At 39.2% G+C, this 25562-nt stretch overlaps 1 protein-coding gene across 2 annotated transcripts in view; it reads right to left on the reverse strand.

Moving 5' to 3' along the window:
- The window catches only part of LOC138707587 (cadherin-like and PC-esterase domain-containing protein 1), a 496436-nt gene that overhangs the window by 73686 nt on the left and 397188 nt on the right, over window positions 1-25562 (reverse strand). For both annotated transcript variants that reach the window (XR_011334282.1, XM_069837194.1), the window contains exon 14: window positions 20715-20847. Coding sequence is in view for 1 of the 2 variants with exons in the window: in XM_069837194.1 (XP_069693295.1) it covers window positions 20715-20847 (133 nt within the window). In the remaining variant the exon portion in view is untranslated. The remainder of the gene's footprint in view (window positions 1-20714; window positions 20848-25562) is intronic.

The following is a 25562-nucleotide window of genomic DNA, read 5'->3' on the forward strand; positions in this document are numbered from 1 at the left end:
CTCACTCCGGGTTAATAATAATTTATAGTAATTTATTTATTTAATCTGGCAGAGCTAAGGCCAGTAGGCCTTCTCTTCCGCCCAGCCAGACTCTAATTCTACTTGAATACAATTGGTTACATAGTTATTACTAGACTTCGTGGAATTGCCACGAGAATCGCAAGGTTTACTGCGCACGCAGTATAGACTGTATGAGAAGGGGGCGTGTAAAGGATTGAGTATGCCTCTGATGTAAACACTGAGCAGTATACTGCGGTTACAATAAAACATGTATCCTGCATTCAGGAAATATAATGAATGATCTTTGAAGTAATGAAATGTCTAAACATGTAAATACACAATTATTTTATAGTGAGATATATTAACTCTTAAAATTTAATGTAAGATACTCACATCATTCTTGAATATGTGCATTGCAGTGAAGAGTTACGTACATTTTGAACGACTGGAAAGTAATCTCCTCCGATGGTCACTTAAACAGTTTTTATATTGGGAAATGTACGTTGAACATCACACGATGTAATACGTGTATATTTGAAGAACGGAAAGTCACTACTTTTTAGTACACCAACTTCAGACGACTTGTCATGAACTGATAGTACATCATTTATAATACGAAGGTTGTGAATAGGCAGAATTTTTTAGCAATAATGTTTCTCAACTCACATTTCACTTTTTCTGAAATTAGTGAATTGTTATTTTGGATAACGGTTTGTGATACTTTATCCACTATATTAAGGGCTTCTGAGAGTTGTAGTTTAGACGATTCTAACAGAATGATGCTTTTGGACACGATTTTAAAATTAGAATCAATGAACAGAATATCTTCCAATAGCTGTTCAGAAGGCAATGATTTTATAGCTGCAACAGCGGAACTGTCTGTCCTATCCAATGCATCAATTACCTCCATTATTTTGCTGTAATGATCTGCATAATAATTAACAGCATCCAACCACGTTCCCAAACGGGTCAAGACTGGCTGCGGGGATAAGGGTATTCCAGGGGCAATTATTTGAAACAGCAACACTCTCATTGTAGTATGTTTGATTTAATTCTTGTCTACACTGAACAAATGTTAAGCTTTGACTATTCCAACCACAGTAATGCAAAAACAAGTGCTTACATAGGTATACATTAGCTGTAGCTGCTCTATCTATTTGGACCGGCCACAACTCTTAACATGAACTGCTTACACTACGAGACCGGGCGGTCGCTCACCTCCTCTATACTACCGTACATCGGCAACCTGATTGCATGCTGCGTGTGGCAATTCAACGAAGTCTAGTTTTTTTAAGTAGGTTATTTTACGACGCTTTATCAACAGCTTTGGTTATTTAGCGTCTGAATGAGATGAAGGTGATAATGCCGGTGAAATGAGTCCGGGGTCCAACACCGAAAGTTACCCAGCATTTGCTCATATTGGGTTGAGGGAAAACCCCGGAAAAAACCTCAACCAGGTAACTTGTCCCGACCGGGAATCGAACCCGGGCCACCTGGTTTCGCGGCTAGACGTGCTAACCGTTACTCCACAGGCGTGGACCCCGAACGAAGTCTAGTTATTATATTAATATCTAGACCATAAAACAACATGATAGTAAATAATGAAAGTTGGATAACTAATGTTAGTTGACAATAATAAACATTGGTAAGAAATAGTGATAATAATAATAATAATAATAATAATAATAATAATAATAATAACAATAATGAGATAATTTAAATATTTATTCTGTGATATATATATATATTTATATAACCATTAAACATTGAGAAACCTGAAAGAGCTATTATTGTTAACAAGAATTGTTAGAAAAATATTTCGTTAGTCTATTCTTAAATTGGTTTGATGTCTGACAGTCTCTGACATTACTCGGTAGGGAATTCCAAAGTCGAGGAACAGCCACAGTGAAAGAAGATGAATACGAGGATGATCGGTGGGAAGGAATGGATAATATTCAGGAGTGTTGTGATCGTGTGTCTAGGTTATGATGGGTGGATAGATTTTGAAAACGAGACGCAAGATAAACAGGAGTGGAGAAATGCAATATGTGAAAGAGAAGGAAAAGACAGTGGATTTTCCTACGATCTTCTAGACGGAGCCAGGACAACATTTCGAGGGATGGTGTTACGTGATTACGCTACTCCACTGAAGGAGCTCTAGAAATTTTTGAAGGGGAAAGCCGAGAGTGGACGTAACCTCTTAGGTAACACATTCTCAATACCTTACTCGAGCTGTAATTTTGAATGCTATTGTAAATGGAGTAGTTTAGAGCGTATTATAATTCTTACATTTACTGACTTTCTTTCGAATGTTCAACCTTTGAAGGGGATTCTGCATCAAACATTCATATTGCATGTCAGGGGCGTATTTTGCGGACTACCGGGGCTACCGGCGGTAGCCCAAGGACATTACAAAAGAAAAAGTTTATAATATAACATAATGTAATAATTTTGTATTATTAGTTTTATCATAGTAATTAAAATTAAAGTAATTGTTAGATTTATATGCGCTCTCTGCTCTCGAAAAGAAACAAGTTGTCAAGGCGGCATCGCTGGAGAAACCGCTTGCTACGTGAGGTAGCCTGTGACCGTTCCGCTCACGCTGTCCTTCGCACAACTGCCCATCCCCTGCTCCCTACTGTTTCTGTCGTGCAGTGTAGGCGTGTGAGTTGCCGCTCTCGTGATCGGTTTTTTTCGCAGGCGCGAAGCAACAATACGCTTAGTACGCTAGCTCTGAATGTGATTGTGTTCTTGCAGTGCATTATTTTAAATCTGTGATTTGTTCGAGTGTCTAAGAGTTATATTAATTGTGAATTATTAAGTTTTTAATTTCCCAATTAAGTGATATTGTGAAAAATATGGCACAACAAGTTTCTGGAGAGGTTTGTGTTGAAAATGACTGTGTAATAGAAGGTTTATTAAAAGTGCCTTTTAACCGTCGTACATAACAACGAGAAAGTTGAAATTGTGAAAATGGAAAGACCAACTCCTGAGTTAAATTTGTCCATGGACGTAAAAGAAAAACAGCGTGAGTACACACGCCATTTCACTTCAACATCATATGGTAAGTGGAATTGGTTGTGTGGTAGTTCTAAACTGTCTAAACTATTTTGCTGGTCATGTTTGTTATTTAGCCGCGAAACTAATGTGTGGTCCAAAGAGGGGTTTTCTAATATGAACTCCCTTCGAACGGCAGTCCTAGAATACAACAAATCAAAAGCTCATATTTGTAGTAGCATGAACTTTGCAAACTTTGGAAAGACAAGAATTGATTTACAGCTAGATAAGCAAAAAGCTCTACACATCAACCAACACAATGCTCTTGTGAAAAAAAAAAATCGGGAGATTTTACTGCGTCTTATTAACGCAGTCTGCTTTCTAGGAAAACAAGAATTGGCTTTTCGGGGTCATAACGAGAGTGTGGAATCAGACAATATAGGAAATTATATTGAATATTTAAGTTCCTTAAGTGAATTTGACCATTTACTGGCCAATCATCTTGAGAGTTCAACAGTATTTCGTGGTACTTCTCCCGCAATTCAGAATGACTTAATATTTGCTATAAGTGGGGTTATAATAAAGAACATAAAACATTTTGTGGCCATTGTTGTTGATGAAACAAGTTACTGCTCTAATCAGAGTCAATTGTCCACTGTTTTAAGATACGTCGACAGTACTGCCAATGTTCAAGAACGGTTTATAGGATTCACAAATGTCAGTTCGGACAAAACTGCTGCTGCTTTGTTTCAGCATTGGAAGGTGTTACAGCAGACTACAATGTCGGCAATAAGTTAATTGCACAGACATACGATGGTGCTTCAGTTATGGCGGGAAATATTAATGGCTTGAAAACAAAAGTTCAAGAAAAGTATCCTCAAGCACGATTTGTCCATTGTTACAGCCATGTTCTCAATTTAGTTTTGCAACAAACTACTTCATCCATTCCAGAATGCCGCATTTTTTTCAAAACACTGTCGGGTTTAGCTGCATTTTTCTCATCATCTCCTAAAAGATCAGAAAACTCAAGGAATTTATGAACAAGAAACTCCCAAAAGTAACACCAACTAGATTGAATTTTACATCTCGGCTTGTAAGTACAGTAAAGGAATACAGAGAAAAACTGACTGCTTTCTTTAAAAATATCATTTGTAATGACTCTGAAGAAAACTGGGATGATGCTGTAATTGTGCAGGCTCAAGGATATTAGAATTTTTTCACACAGTTTCAGAATATATTTCTTCTTGAAGTCTATGCTAGAGTGTTCGCACATACAGATGTGCTCTACAATATTCTTCAGACAAAAAGTCTAGACATAGCATACTACTTGCAAGAGGTATCAAAGTTAAAAAAATACTATATCCGAGTTCAGACGTAGTGGGTTTCCGTCCATATGGAGTAATATGGAAAATGAAAATTCTTCAGCCAATACAATGGAACCACCATTAAAGCGAAGAAAAGGAGATGATGAATTGAAATACAGGCAGCTGTACTACAGCATACTAGATCGTATGCACATGGAAATTACTGACAGATTTTCTGATTATGGAAAGCTTCAGTTCACACATCTTCTAGATTCTCAAAAATTTTCTGCTTATAGAGAAAACTTCCCGAATGAGTCACTAAACAAATTATTTCAGTCCTATAACAGTCACTTTGATCAAATACGTTTGAAAAATGAATTAAGTGTAGTATATTCAGCAGAAGTCTTTGATTTTTCGAACAAACCTATCCATGAAATATTATCTGCCATATATGAAAACCAGGTGAACCAAGTTATTCCTGAAGTCCTTAAATTGGCAACATTAATTGTGACAATACCAGCTACGTCAGCATCGGTAGAAAGAACATTTTCTGTGTTGAAGAGAATAAAATCCTACTGTAGATCAACTCATACACAAGAACGTTTATCCGGCTTGGCACTGATGTCGATTGAAAAGTCATTTCTACAGAAACTTTGCAAGTGGCCCAACTGTAATTTCAATGACGAAGTCATCAACGTATTTTCGTCCCAATCAAAACGTCTGGAATTCACATAAATATGTAAGGAATTTTATTATAGGGATTTAAAAATATATTTTGTGTAATAATAGGGTCAGTGGTAGCCCAAACCCTTTAACCAGTATACGCCACTGTTGCATGTAAATTCTTAATTATGAGTCACGGCTTGGTCAGTGAATAATGAAGTTGGTAGATATGTAAATAATAATAATAATAATAATAATAATAATAATAATAATAATAAAATAATACTAATCCATGTGGGTCTTTAGGTTGTTGATAGAAGAGACGGCCTCCAGATATGGAGGGTAGATGCTATTATATTGAATAAGTAGTCGCGGACAGCCGATAAGGGGTGGTCCTCCAGCTTGGGAGTTGTACAAAGAGCTAACAACCCATCACCGTAAAAAAAGAGCTTGTTACGAACAACGAGGAACAGACGTTAAGGATGTTCGAGAATAAGGTGTTTAGGAAAATATTTGGACATTTCTTCCTCAATACACACGCATTGTATTCTTCACCTAATAATAAGTTATTATGTAAAATAAGACCTAAAAATTAAACACAAATACTAGATAAATAGAGCAACAGGAAAGATTGATGTACACTTGTTTGTTTTAGAGTTAAAAAATTAAAAAAGTAATATGTAAATAACCTTTAAGGCCTTTTTTTTTGTTTTAAATAAACGCTCGTGGTTGAAACTTGCGCTAAAACTAGATGAAAGTACAAGTTAAAGCCAACATAAATTGAAATAGATATAGGATGGAAAATGAGGTATTAAATGTATATTTATTGCGTATAATTGCTAGTCGTGTATCTGTATGTTAATTGTAATTTATTAAGTTTATGTATTTTTATTTTATTGGGTTATTTTACGACGCTGTATTAACATCTAGGTTATTTAGCGTCTGAATGAAATGAAGGTGATAATGCCGGTGAAATGAGTCCGGGTCCAGCACCGAAAGTTACCCAGCATTTGCTCGTACTGGGTTGAGGGAAAACCCCGGAAAAAACCTCAACCAGGTAACTTACCCCGACCGGGATTCGAACCCGGGTTAAGTTTATGTACTTTTTGTGAACCATTGTTAATAAATATCCAAAATATCAAATATTCTTCACCTAACATAATTATAAACATTAAATCCAGACGTTTGAGATGGGCAGGGCATGTAGCAAGTATGGATGACTCCAGAAATGCGTATAGAGTTTAGTTGGGAGTCCTGAGGGGGAAAAAACCTTTGCGGAGGCCGAGACGTAGATGTGAGGATAATATTAAAATGCAATTAAGGGGGTTGGGATATGACGGTAGGGACTGGATTAATCTTGCTCAGGATAATAGCGGGTTTATGTGAAGACGGCAGTGAACCTCCGGGTTCCCTAAACGCCATTGTAAGTAGACCTAGTAGTAGTAGTAGTAGTAGTAGTAGTAGTAGTAGTAGTAGTAATAAAAACAATAATAATAATAATAATAATAATAATAATAATAATAATAATAATAATAATAATAATAATAATAATAAGACGTTTCTGCTCATTATGAGTGTTTTGAAGCATTCACAAATAACGAATTTCACTTCATGTAGTTACCGAGGTGCGCTGCCACTGTTTGAGATAACACAAGACCACTAATCCCTGCTGTAGGGAAGTTTCACCTCTCAAGCAGGCAGTTACGGTCGGAATGTCAACTGGAAAAAGATTTACAAATCGGGAATGACAACATATAAAAGGAAAAGAAACAGAGGGAAAGAGAAAAAACCCCGGGGGTGAAATGTTTAGGGCGAACCACTTTATTCGACCAGAATGCGTCGACGTTACAAACAGATTTCCGTCAAAACGAGTTCGAAGGAAGGAGCGAAACGAATCTGCGGAATTTTTCCACCATTGGTGTGCAGAACGGTTAACGGTGGTAATAATGACAATGGAACGAACATGGAAGGAGTATTAAGGGCTCCGGTAAAGATTCTTTGAAACTTTTCATTTTCAGCTTTTGTTATTGAACATATTGTTCAGGATTTTGCCTTTAGTGTGATACAAGGTACAACGTGTTCGAAAATTATTGTTCCCATTTTAATATGGTTTATTTCGGAATGTGTGTAACTCGTACGATCCCGGTTAGTTCCAATAGAAAGATAATATCTCCTAGTTTATTAAGCTCACCACATACACATGCACTGATTATTTATTGTTATAAAATAACGCTATCGAAGCCTCGGAGAGCTTTTTATGTCTTGAATTTCGCAGCTCATCTTTCTGTTTCATTTTGCAGAAAGATGGTGGAACACTTAAATTCCAACCATCATGTGCGTAAGTACCTCAACGTTGGGCTGGCTCTTGCACTGCCGAAGACCAAAAATTGATGAGGTGGCCTCCATATTCACCTGACCTCACCATGTCCTTTTTCCTAGGGGGTACGAATGGACAATGTTTACCTACTCCTTTGGCCAAGAACTGCCTGGAGCTAGAATGTCTTATCACAGCTGTAGTCCTGGCGATAATAAGGTACCAAAATCGCGGAGAGATTACTTATCTTTTACCATTCATTGCATCCCTGTAGCATAAATAAATTGAGAGTTAAATTATTAAGAAACCAGACCATGGCTTTGGGACGCGATGTATTATTTGTATTGCATTTCAGCTTATACTGTAAATATAGGAAAATATATTTAAAATTTTATTGTGCTATAATGATTTGTGTGGCTGATTTATATATGTATATTTCTGTGAAATAAAATGTCCGTTTATGAGAACGTTACAAGTGTTCGCTTCATTTGATATTTGTGGATTAAAATTCTGTTACGGGAGGCATGAATATTATGTACAGTCTTAGAAAAAAGTTTTGTCGCACAGATTATGTACAGTCTTAGAAAAAAGTTTTGTCGCACAGATATTTTATGTCCTAGAAAGGAGGCAGTGCGCATGATCAGACATAAAGAATCAACACTGTTGTATTATCTCAACTAATCCTTTTGTGACCCAGATCGCACGTCCTCTGATCACGCACATTGCTTCTTTTATGGGACTTATAAAGTATTTGTGCGACAAAACTTTGTTCTAAGACCTGTTAGACCTGGTTGAGGTATTTCCAGGATTTTTGTTAACCATGAAAGACAAATACTGGGTAATTTTCAGCGCTGGACCCAGGGGTCATTTCGCTGGCATTATCACCTTCATCTCACTCTGACGCTAGATAACCATAACAGTTGATAAAACGTCGTAAATTAAACCAATATGATATACTGTGGAATGCCCAGATGTCTGCTTCGAATTATTGGTACTTGCAATCACCAGCTGACACAGTATTCGTCCCCATTCCAATAGCAACAGTACGTTTCTTTCCAACGATCGTCTCTTCGTCTTTTGAAGACTATGTGTTGGTGTCTGAAACAATGTGGCCGTAAACCCTTCCTACGAATTCTGAAATAATTTTAAGCGACCAGTAATGTAAAAACTATAGTGGTGTGTATAATAAGTATGAACAACGAATCTTTTAATGACAACAATTTCACTTCTTTATTTTCTAACCATTCTATTTTCTTTTATAACCTTTCTTTCTATGACAGTCATTTCAAAAGTTCTGCACACTGTAAGGCTTCGGCCACAGTGCAAGCGGCTGGCGGCGCGGCGCGTTGAGTGGCGGCGTGGATGAATCACAAACGCGTGTTAGCAAATGCAGCTGGCCATAGTGTGAGCGGAGCGGCATTTTGGAGGGGAAGTTGGTTCAAGGACAACGCTACACGCCGCTGGCCGCCCGCTCTTGTTTGAGATTTTAGCGGCGCCGCTCACAATTGCAAGTATGAATTGTCAAGAAATGAGAAAGAAGTTATCATTTAAGAAGTGAAAACCCGAATATTCCTATGGAATAATTGGGAGAAGAACTTCAAAAACCTCTCCATGACGAGGAATATGTAGGAAGACATTTTACTGAACGCGAATAATATTTTTATAATATGTCATGTGATGATGATGATGATTATTATTAATATTATTATTACTATTATTATTATTATTATTATTATTATTATTATTATTATTATTATTATTATTAGTCCTACTTCGTAGAATATTGTCGGGATAAACACTCAGTGCTGCGTACAATATTAAACATATTCCAACTCAGAAATAAAGGTACAATTATATGATTTAAATATTTCTGTTATTACGATTAACGATCGTTAAAGCAAAGAAATACCGGTACGATTAAAACTATTAGGTCAAAAGTAATTATTTACAATCTCATACAAGAAATTGGCACTTCTGTTATGAAAAAACACAATCTATTAAGTACAAATTATAATGTTACATTAACATCTGCGACTGATTGAAATAATCAGTGAAATTATCCTTATTTGTCTATCAAATTCACTGCAACTATTATTCCTGCGATCTGAGTTCTAATGAGTTTGCACATCATCAGTTCTCTAATTTGTAAAGTCGTTTCATGATAATGCAGATCATTCTTTGTCGCAATCTCTTCTCAAATGGAAGATTATAATATGTGCTGGCTCTTTTCACATTTGTGTCCATATTTCTATCGTGAATCGCCACTTAGCACGCAATATTCAGAAAGCACATTCCACGTATTATTTTTCGAACACTAGATAAACGTTGATTAAAATTTTCCCTTCTAGGCGTTAGTTCTCTCACTAGATATTGCCTCATAAGATAAAGTTTTAGAGGATAGGCTTCATCTCCAATAAGTACAAATGATACCTTTACAATTGAGTTCGATAGTTCAGGCACATTGAACCTGTTGGTTTCCAACAAATTGAAAAGTGTAAAGTTGTGAAAATGCCTCCATCACTGTGTTTTCCTCTTCCCACCAAATCAATGGTTAAAATGTTTAGTCTGCGCCAGCAATACTCTGTAGCAATACTACGTAAATTAAAATATCTGGAACTGAATTTATCAGGATCCTTTACCTGACCATGCTTTTCGTCGTTTGTTACGAAGCAATTAGGGAACCACAACGTTCGTAGTAATCACTGACTACTTCGTTTAATTTTTCTTTATTTGGTTATGGTATAAATTCTTTAATCGATTCATTTTAGATTACCTCACACGTTTGTCTTGCCATTACAATTGCTGTAAATTTTCCTACCCTGAAGGAAAATGCCAGTAATCGCAATGATGTCCCTGTGGTTATAAACCTACAAGAAAGAGTAATGTTAGAAATTTACCTTAAATTTTGTTCATCTTAACGTAGTAGATTACTTAATATTAAATATATTAATATTTCATTCACTAATTCATTAAATATTCATTATTGCATTCTATTTCAGAAGACGTGGCAAAAATAAATCGTAGAATTTAAAAGATAAATTTGAGAAGGAACTCCAGAAACTCCCAAAGATACGAAGCGGTTCCGAAGCTCTTGAATCGCTACATCGTTATGGACGTTTTTCGACTGACGATGTTTATGAAGGACGTCGTCCTTTCTGATAGGACTGTAGGAAATCTTTCCTTCCTGGAGATCCCATCGACACCAAACAGTCCTGATTTGGGAGAAAGTAAAGACAATTATCAGCGATGATAACGTATCACTTCAGACGAATATGTCTTCGAATGCCTCAACACCAAAGCCAAGGGCTCGAATATAAATCTAAATTATTTAAATATATATCATTTATATAAAAATATATTTATGTTAAATCTATTTATCAATATTTGGTTATTAAAATAGGACCTTATCTATACAATAATATAAAAAATAATTGATGCTGAAACTAGAGTAGTTCGATATCCTGTTAATAAAGCAACGGCAAGAGAGTATATTTTCAGTGGTACGGAGCACAATTTTTAATGTCTCTTTTGCCGCATATGAAAAGTAATAATTATAAGTGCAGTGGAAAAATAAAAATTTGCACAGCAAACTATTGTAAGAAGTTTTAAATGCAATTAATCAAAATGAAAAATATTGAAAACTGCTCATTTCTAATGTTAAATTTTCGTAAGTATAAACATGTGTTTTTTTTTTTTTTTGCCATGTAAGATGCAGCCCATGCAATTATTCGTAATGAATGAGACTTAATTCCATCGACACAAAAATTTAAGGATTCGTAGGACTATTTTTATTTAATTTAATTTATATGCAGTATAGCCTACCTGCATCATTGCAAGAAGAATGCATAATCCAGTGTCTTTAACTTAAAATAATTGTATCTTAATATAATGATTAGCCATTATGCAATAGTGATAAATCTCCGAAATTTGATGGCTTGCTTCTGTAGTCGCTCCTTATTTTTATTTAGAAAATAGTCGAAAGTTGTAATAGGCATGCGAGTATACTTAAAATATCTATCTGGATATGTCCCTAATTCTCCATACAAACGATGAAATTCTCAGAGTTTCACATCTCTTATTAAATGGATGAACATAAAATTCTCTTCCATTCCTATTTTAAGCTGTTCTTTCTAGATAAGAATTGCCTAAAAGCAAACACTGTCATGATCTCATCTCCACGCCGCGCCGCGCCGTTCACCACCTCTGCGCTGTATGGCCACACCAACGCTCTTTCCTCCCCACTCCTCAATTTTTCGAGAGCGGTACCGCGCCGTTCGACGCTTCCACTGTGGCCGCAGCCTAAGATGGAATTGAGAAAAACGATTTATTTTACAAAATACCTTTACAGGCTTTGAATATAATCTCCATTCTTCCTTGTGACAGCTTATCAACGTTTTGGCAAATTTTTTATTCCGGGAAGGACACCTTCATTGCTGAGCTGTTTGATTACACGGGTCAACTCATTGGAAACTTCGTTCTGGCTCAGAATCTCGTATCCAGGTTTCATGTATGGCAACAATCCCTTTCAGAACTGCTCTTTTTCTGTTTGGTAAAGCTGAAGCAATTTTTGTGCCATTCTCTTGCGACCTGCTTTCTCCTCTTCACTCAGATGATGATAAACTCTTCTGGCAGCAACTTTTCTGATCTGTTAATTGAAGTAAACTGAGGTGACAGACATTCTGATCTCATGGGCAATTTCCTCACATGTTTCTCGTCGACGTCTTGCAAAATGCATCTTGGGTTGTCCTCAGTGCTTACCTGATCTTCACGGAAACGAGCAGACCATCGTGACACTGTGCTACGATTACACTACACCAGCGGTCATAAGCACACTGCACTCTCGGGCTAGCGTCTCTTACCCGCAGGTCTCTTACAGCACCAGCGTGAAACCGTGGCTGCTGGCGGGTATGCTTCCTCCTGCACGAAGGTGCATATTGCCATGCACCAGCGGTCATAAGCACACTGCACTCTCGGGCTAGCGTCTCTTACCCGCAGGTCTCTTACAGCATCAGCGTGCAACCGTGGCTGCTGGCGGGTATGCTTCCTCCTGCACCAGGGTGCATATTGCCATGCACCAGCGGTCATAAGCACACTGCACTCTCGGGCTAGCGTCTCTTACCTGCAGGTCTCTTACAGCATCAGCGTGCAACCGTGGCTGCTGGCGGGTATGCTTCCTCCTTCACGAAGGTGCATATTGCCATGCACCAGCGGTCATAAGCACACTGCACTCTCGGGCTAGCGTCCCTTACCTGCAGGTCTCTTACAGCACCAGCGTGCAACCGTGGCTGCTGGCGGGTATGCTTCCTCCTGCACGAAGGTGCATATTGCCATGCACCAGCGGTCATAAGCACACTGTACTCCCGAGCTAGCGTCTCTTACCTTCAGGTCTCTTACAGCACCAGCGTGCAACCGTGGCTGCTGGCGGGTATGCTTCCTTCTCCACGAAGGTGCATATTGCCATGCACCAGCGGTCATAAGCACACTGCACTCTCGGGCTAGCGTCTCTTACCTGCAGGTCTCTTACAGCACCAGCGTGCAACCGTGGCTGCTGGCGGGTATGCTTCCTCCTGCACGAGGGTTCATATTACCATGCACCAGCGGTCATAAGCACACTGCACTCTCGGGCTAGCGTCTCTTACCTGCAGGTCTCTTACAGCACCAGCGTGCAACCGTGGCTGCTGGCGGGTATGCTTCCTCCTGCACGAAGGTGCATATTGCCATGCACCAGTGGTCATAAGCACTCTGTACTCTCGGGCTAACGTCTCTTACCTGCAGGTCTCTTACAGCACCAGCGTGCAACCGTGGCTGCTGGCGGGTATGCTTCCTTCTCCACGAAGGTGCATATTGCCATGCACCAGCGGTCATAAGCACACTGCACTCTCGGGCTAGCGTCTCTTACCTGCAGGTCTCTTACAGCATCAACGTGCAACCGTGGCTGCTGGCGGGTATGCTTCCTCCTGCACGAGGGTTCATATTACCATGCAGCAGCGGTCATAAGCACACTGCACTCTCGGGCTAGCGTCTCTTACCTGCAGGTCTCTTACAGCATCAGCGTGCAAACGTGGCTGCTGGCGGGTATGCTTCCTCCTGCACGAAGATGCATATTGCCATGCACCAGCGGTCATAAGCACACTGCACTCTCGGGCTAGCGTCTCTTACAGCACCAGCGTGCAAACGTGGCTGTGGCGGATATGCTTCCTTCTCCACGAAGGTGCATATTGCCATGCACCAGCGGTCATAAGCACACTGCACTCTCGGGCTAGCGTCTCTTACCTGCTGGTCTCTTACAGCATCAGCGTGCAACCGTGGCTGCTGGCGGGTATGCTTCCTCCTCCACGAGGGTTCATGTTGCCATGCACCAGCGGTCATAAGCACACTGCACTCTCGGGCTAGCGTCCCTTACCCGCAGGTCTCTTACAGCACCAGCGTGCAACCGTGGCTGCTGGCGGGTATGCTTCCTCCTGCACGAGGGTTCATATTGCCATGCACCAGCGATCATAAGCACACTGCATTCTCGGGCTAGCGTCTCTTACCTGCAGGTCTCTTACAGCACCAGCGTGCAAACGTGGCTGTTGGTGGGTATGCTTCCTCCTGCACGAAGATGCATATTGCCATGCACCAGCGGTCATAAGCACACTGCACTCTCGGGCTAGCGTCCCTTACCCGCAGGTCTCTTACAGCACCAGCGTGCAACCGTGGCTGCTGGCGGGTATGCTTCCTTCTCCACGAAGGTGCATATTGCCATGCACCAGCGGTCATAAGCACACTGCACTCTCGGGCTAGCGTCTCTTACCTGCAGGGCTCTTACAGCATCAACGTGCAACCGTGGCTGCTGGCGGGTATGCTTCCTCCTGCACGAGGGTTCATATTACCATGCACCAGCGGTCATAAGCACACTGCACTCTCGGGCTAGCGTCTCTTACCTGCAGGTCTCTTACAGCACCAGCGTGCAAACGTGGCTGCTGGCGGATATGCTTCCTTCTCCACGAAGTTGCATATTGCCATGCACCAGCGGTCATAAGCACACTGCACTCTCGGGCTAGCGTCTCTTACCTGCAGGTCTCTTACAGCATCAGCGTGCAACCGTGGCTGCTGGCGGGTATGCTTCCTCCTGCACGAGGGTTCATATTGCCATGCACCAGCGGTCATAAGCACACTGCACTCTCGGGCTAACGTCTCTTACCTGCAGGTCTCTTACAGCATCAGCGTGCAACCGTGGCTGCTGGCGGGTATGCTTCCTCCTGCACGAGGGTTCATATTGCCATGCACCAGCGGTCATAAGCACACTGCATTCTCGGGCTAGCGTCTCTTACCTGCAGGTCTCTTACAGCACCAGCGTGCAACCGTGGCTGCTGGCGGGTATGCTTCCTCCTGCACGAGGGTTCATATTGCCATGCACCAGCGGTCATAAGCACACTGCACTCTCGGGCTAGCGTCTCTTACCTGCAGGTCTCTTACAGCACCAGCGTGCAACCGTGGCTGCTGGCGGGTATGCTTCCTCCTGCACGAGGGTTCATATTGCCATGCACCAGCGGTCATAAGCACACTGCACTCTCGGGCTAGCGTCTCTTACCTGCAGGTCTCTTACAGCATCAGCGTGCAACCGTGGCTGCTGGCGGGTATGCTTCCTCCTGCACGAGGGTTCATATTGCCATGCACCAGCGGTCATAAGCACACTGCACTCTCGGGCTAGCGTCTCTTACCTGCAGGTCTCTTACAGCACCAGCGTGCAACCGTGGCTGCTGGCGGGTATGCTTCCTCCTGCACGAGGGTGCATATTGCCACGCACTGCTTACCCGTAACCCATTTCAGCGAGTGCTGACGACCATTGTACTACACTATCCCTACACACCTCACGCAAAGCGTTGTGAATTTCAGATGGGTTTTTTCCTCGTAAAGTTTCAGTTTTGATGCAGGATCATTGGTCGCTACGTGAAATCTCACCTGACTCCGTTTCCTCTTTCATTTTAAGGCGGAATTATTCGGCACAGAGCCAAGCTATCCAGCAGACATAGATACAGCGTTCTAGCCTAAAGTCTGGTTCATAGCTGACACAAATTTCAGAGTGATCACGCCACTGTAACGGTTGCGCATGCGCAGTGTGCAGAACTTTTGAAATGGCCCTCGTATCTTCATTCTGTATTTCTCTCTAATTTCTTTTTTCCTTTCTTTCTAAGTTCTTCATTCCATTTCCTCTTTCATTAGCTTTCTTAATCTGGTATTCATAACGCGTGTTCATAATGCATGTGTTCGATTTATTTGCAACGTCCGTAGATCTGACCGTATCACACCTTCACTAAATATGCTGTCCTGTGTCCGTCTCAAAGAGCGAAGAACTATTCACTCTCTCACTTTACTCTTCAATATTCTTCAAAACTCTAAACCTAGCTACTTAGCTTCTCGTTTTCAACATTTGTCCTCATATCACGAAATAGATACCCGCTCACAACACCATATCACACTCTCCATTCCTAAACACAAAACATCCTTCTACTCTTCATCTTTCACCGTCTCTGCAGCTCATCTCTGAAACTCTCTACCACAACATGTCAGAGATTGTCGGACTTTGTCTAGTTTCAAAAATAAATTCAAATTGCACTTTTTCAATTCAGATTCCTTTCAGTTATAAGCCCTTTTCTCTGCCATAGGTTTGTAAAAATATAGGCTATATATTTCTTTTCCTTCCTTTCCCCTTTTTGTTCTCTTTATCAGCTGATGAATTTATTATCACAGCCTTTTATTGTGAATTTTATTTAATTTTCTTTTATTATCTTTTTTATTATGCTTTGGAACATCCTAAAAGATTATAATATTGAACCTAATTTAATAAATGCTGTTAAATCTCTTTATGATAACACGAGTATCGTTTTTAGTCAAGGGAACAGACAGGTACTAGGCACTCCCTTAAAAGTCAATACTGGATTAAGACAAGGTTGTGGGCTATCCCCACTTCTGTTTGACTTATATATCAACAGAATACTAGAAGAATGGAAATCAATAAATCCAAAATATATACGACTAGGAAAGAATAAATATATGAACACTATACTGTTCGCAGATGACCAGGTTCTACTAGCAGATTCTGAAGAACGACTACAAGAAAACATAACAAAGTTAAATAGAGTTTTGAAAAAATTCAACATGAACATCTCCAAGAACAAAACCAAAGCAATGGCAATGCAGGGAAAGGCAATTAAAAGAGTTAAAGTGGTAATAGATGGAAATATAATAGAACAAGTAAATAGTTTTAAATACCTTGGATGTGTTATATCTATATACCAAATGAATAAAGATTTAGAGGAGAATGTGCAAAAGTATAATAAGCTAAATGGCTGTATTAGGAGATATCTAGGAAAAAATATGAGAACAGAAGTAAAGTTAAGGATGTATAATGTAATCTCAAAACCCGCCCTACAATACGGGAGTGAAACTTGGGTTATGAGGGAGGAAGATAAGAGACGGATCGAGACTTCGGAGATGAGATTCCTGAGATCAGTGCTTGGTGTAACACGGAGGGATAAACAAAAAAGCGAAGATATAAGGAAACAACTGAAGTGCGGAAGGATGGTCGAAGAGATTCAGAAGTACCAGAATACATGGTATAACCATATCAAGAGAATGTCCCCTGGACGTCTCCCGAGGCAAGCATACTTTTATAAGCCTTCCGGCAGACGAGACGTTGGCCGTCCAAGGAAGAGGTGGACGGAACAAATATTCCTTTAGTTTCGGAACGGGACAAAAACCCAATCCTTGAAAGGAAGAAGAAGAAGATTATTATTTTATTACACTCTATTTTGTTATATTCTTCCTTACGTTTTCCATATTAACCATTTGTACTAAATGAGTTACTTTCACTATATTCCAATGTATTTTACTTTCTTTTTTCTATTATGGTATTATTTTCATGTTGTTTAGTGTCGATTTTATTATGCTATTATTATTATTTTTTTGTAATATGTTAGTATTCTGTTCTTTAACTTTTTGTTAAATTTTAACTGCTTGTATACTTTGTGACCTGGTAGAGTGTAAGAGAAGTCCCTATGACCTTAACTCTGCCAGTATAAATAAAGAATTATTATTATTATTATTATTATTATTAGTATTATTATTATTATTATTATTATTATTATTATTATTATTATTGCATGCTCATTTTCTTATCCTTTATTCCATTTTCATTATTTTTGTTTTCTTTTTATGTTTTTACATTTATCTTCATTTTCGTTTTCCTTCAATTAGTATTCTTCTTTCCTTTCATACAATCACACACTTTGTTTTCGCTTTCTTTTCAATGGTCACAATAATGTATTAGTGTTTTATTGTATGGGGAAAATACTGTGTATAGCTTACCCCATTCACACACAATCTAGGTTTATCTGCCTCTGTATTTCGTTATCAGATTAATGTGGCATTAGCGATCGCGTACAGAGATGGGACGACGTAGCTACCTTGGCAAGGCAAGCCGGTGCTGAGCCTCACTTCACAAAACGTCCACGGTCTATTATCACCTTCGGGCTTTCTCAACGACATAGCTATCTCCCCTCTTACACAATTTATGTGCCATTCAGTACCTCCATGGGTGGCCGGCCTCACGGAGCACACATTGACTTGTTCCTCACACTCCCCGCTCCGTCAACAGACACCGCCACTCTCTCGTCAGTTCATCAGGCGTGGAAAAGGACGTGTGGCTGTGGTCGGTCAGATTCTAGCGACCATCACTGATATTTTAGTAGGGCTTATTGCGCAAATGTAGTGGGATTATGGCGGCATTCTGCAGTAACATTGCAAAGAATGGAATCTACATATACGCTTCTGCGTTATTCATTTTCAATCATCAAAATGGGTAGCTCAGTTGGTAGAGCAGCTGGCTACGGACTGGAAGGTTCGGGGTTTGACCCCAGGTGGTGACAGGATTTTTTCTCGTTGCCAAACTTTCAGAACGGCCCCGAGGTTCACTCAGCCTCCTATAAAACTGAGTACCGGGTCTTTCCCGGGGGTAAAAGGCGGTCAGAGCATGGTGCCGACCACGCCACCTCATTCTAGTGCCGAGGTCATGGAAAGCATGGGGCTCTACCTCCATGCCCCCTAAGTGCCTTCATGGCATGTTACGGGGATACCTTTACCCTTTTACCTTTAATCATCAAAATGACAACATTTTTCTCAGCTTTAATACAGTACTGAAACAATGTTTTCGTAAATCTAATATTTGTAAATACGTATAACTGAAGATAGTATATTGAACATTTTGAAAATATTCGCATGAAAAATGTTTGTAAGGAAATGAATTAACAAAGCAACTATAGTTACATCTTTTTTATTTATTTTCTTGGGTTAATTTACGACGCTGTATCAACATCTAGGTTATTTAGCGTCTGAATGATATGAAGGTCATAATGCCGGTGAAATGAGTCCGGGGTCCAGCACCGAAAGTTACCCAGCATTTGCTCGTATTGGGTTGAGGGAAAACCCCGGAAAAAACCTCAACCAGGTAACTTGCCCCGAGCGGGATTCGAACCCGGGCCACCTGGTTTCGCGGCCAGACGCGCTGACCATTACTCCACAGGTGTGGACAGTTACATCTTAAACAAAAGATATGTGCCCATGTCTTGGTAAAACGTCAGCTCTATAACTTCAGCAGATTTCGAGAAAATAATTTAATATTCTGATGATAGGAAGTTGCGTACTATTATCACTTTAAAAGCATATGCGATAAGAGTTTTGTTATGTAATATTAGTTACAGTGAAACATGTACCTAGGTAACTTTGCTTGTACTATAATACTTTTTTTATTAGTTTACTGATTACTTTCATAAGGCTAAAGATGCCATCAATATCAATTCCAACTTATCATGTCATACTCAATCACTTTCTTTGGGATATCACTTTCTTCATGAATGATGTGTTTTATTCACTTAGTACAGTATAGTTGTACTATTATGGAATTTATTTGAATATTTCTTCTTAACTCTTTATTAACGTTTAAAAGACAACAGAAATGTTAAGAAATTGGTGTTAGTACTATTGTTTTACAGATAATGTAGATAATTTCAAACAGAAAGAAGCCATATAAAAATAATGACATAAAATGTCACGTTCCGTTTTAAGTTTGCACACCACTGTTTTCTTAATCCAACAGGCTGTTTATTCATATACAGTACATAATCCTTCCTCATTCCATACCTACCGTTTGATGCCCGGGCACGACGTCAAGGTCAGAAAAATGCGCTTGCTTTGACATCACTGCCGTACGCTATACCCAGGGTCAGTAGAGCTAAAGTGCCTCCACGAGACAGAACATTAACAAGAACATCCGTCCATGCCCGATGGGGATTCGACCCACAGACCTTTGGACCGCACCGCCTAATGAGAGCGCGTCTTAGACCGTGCAGCCATCCGGCCCGACATTTGGAGAAATAAGGAATCGAAATAAAAAATAGGAAAAAAGAAGGAACGAAGGATGAAATGTTACACATAGGAAGAAGGAAGAAAGGAAGAAACAAAGTAAAGAAAGAAAGGAAGAAAACGAATGAAAGAGAAATGAAATTGAGAAAGCAAGAAAATTAAGGCAGAAAGAAAAAAAGAAGAAAAGGCTAGAACAGAAACAGACTCACATATAATCTTTTCGCTGTAAGAAAAATCCTAATATAAACAATAGCACGTGACTGAAGTGAGGCTTCATTGGCTGCTGTTTGGCGCCATAGATCCTCAGTACATGTTCCCGCCTACTGTTGTACATTCTGTTTCATGTTAAGCATTTCCCGTTACTCGTCAAGTAGGCCTAACCTCACTACTATGCATTCGTTTGCTTGGGAAACATTTACTTTATAATTACTATAATTAAAACTCACTTTAACTTATTATATACATTAAGAACTATTTCTTTTTCTCCGCTTTTGAGAGGGTTTCCACTCTTATACGATTAATAACCACACACACCGAGGATACAGAAGCCATACTTTAGTACCACGTGCTTACGTGAACAACTACGATCTCAAGTGACCCCAGCTTCTTACAAGAACAGACTACCTCGCTATTACTGTTTGTATTCATCCGCGTTCATAGTACATAACAAAATATAAAAGTAGCTTTTCTCTTACATAGCGTTTTACATATAAGTGAAGTTATATGTTTTATCGTATTTTACAAATAGAATTCAATTATTTATTTTCAAATAATACAAGATCATGGTTTCCAAATACGAACTATATTTTCCTGCGTCATGTAAGTGTTTCGACGGGGAGCCAATCACGGGTACGACAGCAACGTGCTTATGTTTATATTAGGATTTTTCTTACAGCGAAAGCAGTATAGGCCTATTTGCTAGAAAAGGAAAGAGACAAATTTAAAGGAGAGAAGGACGTGAGAAATAAATTCATAAACGGAGGTTGAGAGTCAAGCAGTCTCCCATCTTAACGTTCTGTTTGATTGTGACTCACCCACAGCGTCGCCAGCACCGCAAGGCGGGAGTCGCCGCAGGCCGTTCAACGTTTGGGCCCACGTGAAAGCGCCTGGAGCTTCCTCCTGCTGCAACCCGCACGGCTCAGTTGGCGATATACGGAACTCGCACTCCTGTACAGACAACAAAAGACATGCTACCGTTACAAATCTGTCATTTCCTCAGTATCTCACGTTGAAGAAACTTTTACCAGTTTTTTTTTTTTTGGGTGCTACGCTGGTCTGTGCATGTATTGTGCATGCGTACGCGTAGATATGTATGTCGATATGTAACGAGAATTCGAAAAAAGAGTTGCGTTAGCCCACCCATTGGAATTACACTTCTCTTCTTCCCGATCCTGAGAAATATGCTATTCACTCTCTGTAGTCCGCTAACTCCATGGAATGTTTTGAAGTTGTACAGCTTCTCAAGAACGAAAATAAGTAAACCAGAAAATAAATGAACACTATTTCCTGCAGTTATCTCCAATATCTCATCTATTCGTATCCTAGCCACTTACTCAAGGCAGCGGACAATGTTCTACGTATAAAGCAGAAACAAATGTAAAATACGTACAGTATGCGGCAAAATAAACGACACTGAAATGTTATTTAATTGCGTTGGTATAGTACTGTATGTGTTCAAAATGTGTACCATCACATGTCACACATTGTTCATAAGTAGGGCTAGGATTTTGATGAAATTGCATCTTTTTTCTAGTAAGCCAGAAACGTAGCTGCTATAGTATTTATGTGTTATGTAATAAACTAAGTGTTTTAAGACATATTTGTTAGGGCATTTTTTTTTTTTGCATTTTTGCCTGTTTCAACTCATAAGAACATTTTTTATTCTGTCATTTTTGGGGAATTTTGATTTGTTTTTGGCCATAAATCCCCATTATTAATGTAAAATAATGTTTATTTCCTTCGATATTTTCTCTACATATTTTGTCCATTAATACCCATTATTTTGTATGATATTTTAATCGTTTTTGTACACAAATATTGTCATTCTAACGTAGTACACCCCATGTAATGGATCAGTCCAACCACTACTCTATACCTATTATTCCGGATAAGAGTGGCCTTGTGTTGGACTACATGGAAACTACATCAGGTAAAATAATTAATTAAAATGTACTAAGAAAAAAACATGTAAAATTAAATAAACTTAAATGTTGGTACTACAACTTAATTTAATTACTAGTCTAAATATTAAGTAGTACCAAACCTCTTTTCCTACTAAGCCAATTATATAAGACGAATTTTTAGGGGCATTATTAAGGGCACTTTTTAAAAGATTTTTAGGTCATAAATGCATTGTTTTTAAGACATTTTTTCAGGATTTATTGGTCATCAAAATCCTAGCCCTATTCATAAGGTTTCTGAAGATTATTGAACATGCTGAAGAACAAAGGTTGCTGTAAGGACACAAAAAGTGACGTTATCGTCTTGCGTAATTCTGGAATATTTGTAATTTGGTCACCTGTCTTGAAAACTGATTCTTTCAACCTATTCCATATGTAGACATATGGGGCCGTGATATTCGGGGAGCAGGAAGGGTACGGGAATGGAGTTCCACGAGAATTTAGGCGATTTCCAAAGTGTCGTTGCAGAAGGGAAAGTGACTCCCCCACGGTTTGGGCTGTACCTCAATCTTACTGCGCCCATTGACGTTGGAGGGCTAAATTTCTGGCGCTACAAAAACGGCGCAAATCCCGCACCAATGGGGGAATAATGAGATCTCTGTAGAGTACCTGGTTTACTGTTTTTGGATTCTGTGCAACATCCTCGACGAAATAAGGACCCAATATTCCATGACCGGACACGGCGCACCAAAACGTAGCCCGCGTACTGTGCAGTGGTTTCTGTAAAACGACATCAGGCGGTTCAAACCCTAAAAGACGAGTTATTTGTTGGTTGATGTTGCCATCAAGGTGAATATGGTTTTCATCTGAAAACAATATGTTGCATGTGGATCCTGATACTGTTCTCTAAAATGAAGCAAACTTGGGCCATTCTGACTTACTACTCCGTATGACCGGAAATAATATTTCACGATAAACACTTTTTCCTCTGTTGTGAGAATCATAATTGCAGAAATCAACACAACACTGAATTCACAATATGTCAAACTACAGGATTATCCGTTTGGGTATGGACAAAATTAAAACACCGTAAAACATTTACTACTGAACTTTATTTGTTGAAACTTTGTGCATACAACACTGAAAGATGGGAGATTCCTCAGAGCTCAACATGACCCCCATTGCGCACCCTGCACAACTCATAACGGTGATGCAATTCAGGCCATGTGCGTTGTAACATAAGAGGGGTATAGAATAACTCTTCACGGGTTCTCAGCCAAAGAATGAAGAAGACAGCAGAGCTAGCCATCGAAAGCTTGGAAGCAACTATGCAACTCACCTGGCTGAGAACCCGAGAAGAGTTATTCTACATCAAACTTCGGGAAAGCCTCAAGTCATACATAAGAGGGGTGATGTGTTGAAAATCTTGAGTAATTTTTTACTCTTAGATCATCAATGTTCCTGGGTTTCTGTGAATAGACAATGTATTTAACAAAACCTCACACGAAGAAGTCAGGAGGGGTTGGATCTGGGGAGTTTGGGGGCCAAGTCAAGAGATAGCTGCTTCCCCACGGTTTCGCCTGCGACCTCCTGCATGTTTCTTTTAACACATAACCTGTTTCTACAAGTTGTGTTCTATACCACAACATTATGGAATCGTATTTAGATACATTACGCACACCATACTCACGTCGAAATTTCCTTTGAACTCTTTTAACACTCTCAAATTTAACATACCAAAGAACACATTGTGCCCGCTTTTGATTTGTAGTAGCCATTTTAATCATATACGATTTTCATTTCTCCTTTCAGATTATGCATTGTTGATTGTCGTATATGGGAACCCTCATCTTTTAATCATAATATAACCAGCAATAAATTTGTCCTACTATCACAATAGCTTTATAATAATAAATTAATATTATCCATACGCAAACGGATCAGACTATATTATATACAACAAATAAATAAGTTATTTCGTTGCTAGGGAAACGTGGACAGCAGACGAGCAATAATTTCAGTGTCGATTGTTTTGCCGCAAACCGTATTAGCAGTTTTACTTCCGTTTTCTCGATTACACACAAAAAACATTCTATGTAATCTCAAAACTAAGATATTTGGCTTCATGAGACAAACAAAGGGCTACTGGAGCCGGATTACAGCTGTGAGCAGTATGGAATGAAGATAAATACAAACGAGACGAAGATCATGGTTATCGGAAGAAAAATAAAGAAGGTAAACGTGCGAATTCTAAATGAGGCAGTAAAGCAAGTGGACAGCTTAAAATACTAGGGGTGTACTATAAGCAGTAATCTGAGCTACAGCCAGGAAGTCAAAAGGAGGATACCAATGGCAAAGGAAGCTTTTAATTGAAGAAGAGCTTCTTCTGCGGAGAAGGAACTAGGGAAGAGACTAGTGAAGAGCTTTGTTTGGAGTGTGGCATTGTATAGGGCAGAGACATGAACATTACGGCGAAAGCGACTAGAAACATTTGAGTATGGAGAAGAATGGCGCGTGTGTAGTGGATAGACAATAAGAAATGAAGTTGTGTTGGAAAAAGTGGGTGAAGAAAGATTTCACTGGCTGAGAAGAAACTGCCTACTGAAGGATGCACTGGAAGGAATGGTGAACCGGAGAGGAGTTCGGGGCAGAAGGAGATATCTGATGATAGACGACATTAAGACATACGGATGATAGCTATGCGGAGACTAAAAGGCAGGCTGAAATTAGGAAACATTGTAGAATATTGGATTTGCAGTGAGAGACCTGCCCTTGGGAGGAAAACTGTGCATGAATGAACGAATATAATACAGTATGTATTACTTAAATAATATGAGTAACTAATTTTCACGAGCTGTAGACTATTGCATAGGTATAAATTATGTAAAATGCATTATAATCTTTCTAACATTTTGTGTTCAGAAGAATCGGCATTAAATATCAAAAGTATGTTTATTATAAGCTATATAACAGCTCCCGTAATATAGAACTTCTGCTTAAGAGTTGAAATGAAACGGCAACAGATCAGAGGATCCAAATTCCTATGGATGGAAGAAGATTATAAGGTCCCGACCAAATCCCTCCCTTTCCATCCCTTTTAGTAAACCTTTCAGTCGTTCTTTCAATGGTTCGCCGACGTTTAACAAACGCTTTTACAACGGAGCGGAAATGTATCTTAACAATAGCGTCGTCAAGTCTTTCATATTAGTTCACCGCTGGAATTTGGAAAATTAGCAGTGAAATGTATAAATACAGTAATTATGCATATGGTAATTAATTTCTTGGAAACAGGATTCTCGAAACATACTGCACTGCACATTTAGCCTATTTATAATTTCATTTTATTTAAAAAAAGAACAGAATTAAATGAAATAGGATAGATATCGATTTAATCACTAGATTTTTTTTTAAATTTAAATAAGGGTCGATTAATATTTCACTAAAATATATTATGTTTCCTGTGCATCATTCCCGGATAAATTGACTCCCAGAAAATTAATATGAGTAAAACCCGACCATTAGTTTAGAATAAATCACTGCAAGATACACAGACGTACAAAGAGACGAATCAACGAACGGCATGCCCAAAATTTCCACTTAAATATCAAGGATTCTGGAAACGTCTATTGGCACGAAAATCTCGAAATCGACATTTACATGCCAATATTTATTCTAATGAGAAAATGAAATATTAAAATTTACAATCTATAACTCAGCGACAACTCTGACAATTTAATAGACTAATAAAAGAAAACAAAAACT

This window comes from Periplaneta americana, chromosome 10 (assembly GCF_040183065.1).
Source record: "Periplaneta americana isolate PAMFEO1 chromosome 10, P.americana_PAMFEO1_priV1, whole genome shotgun sequence".
NCBI lineage: Eukaryota > Metazoa > Arthropoda > Insecta > Blattodea > Blattidae > Periplaneta > Periplaneta americana.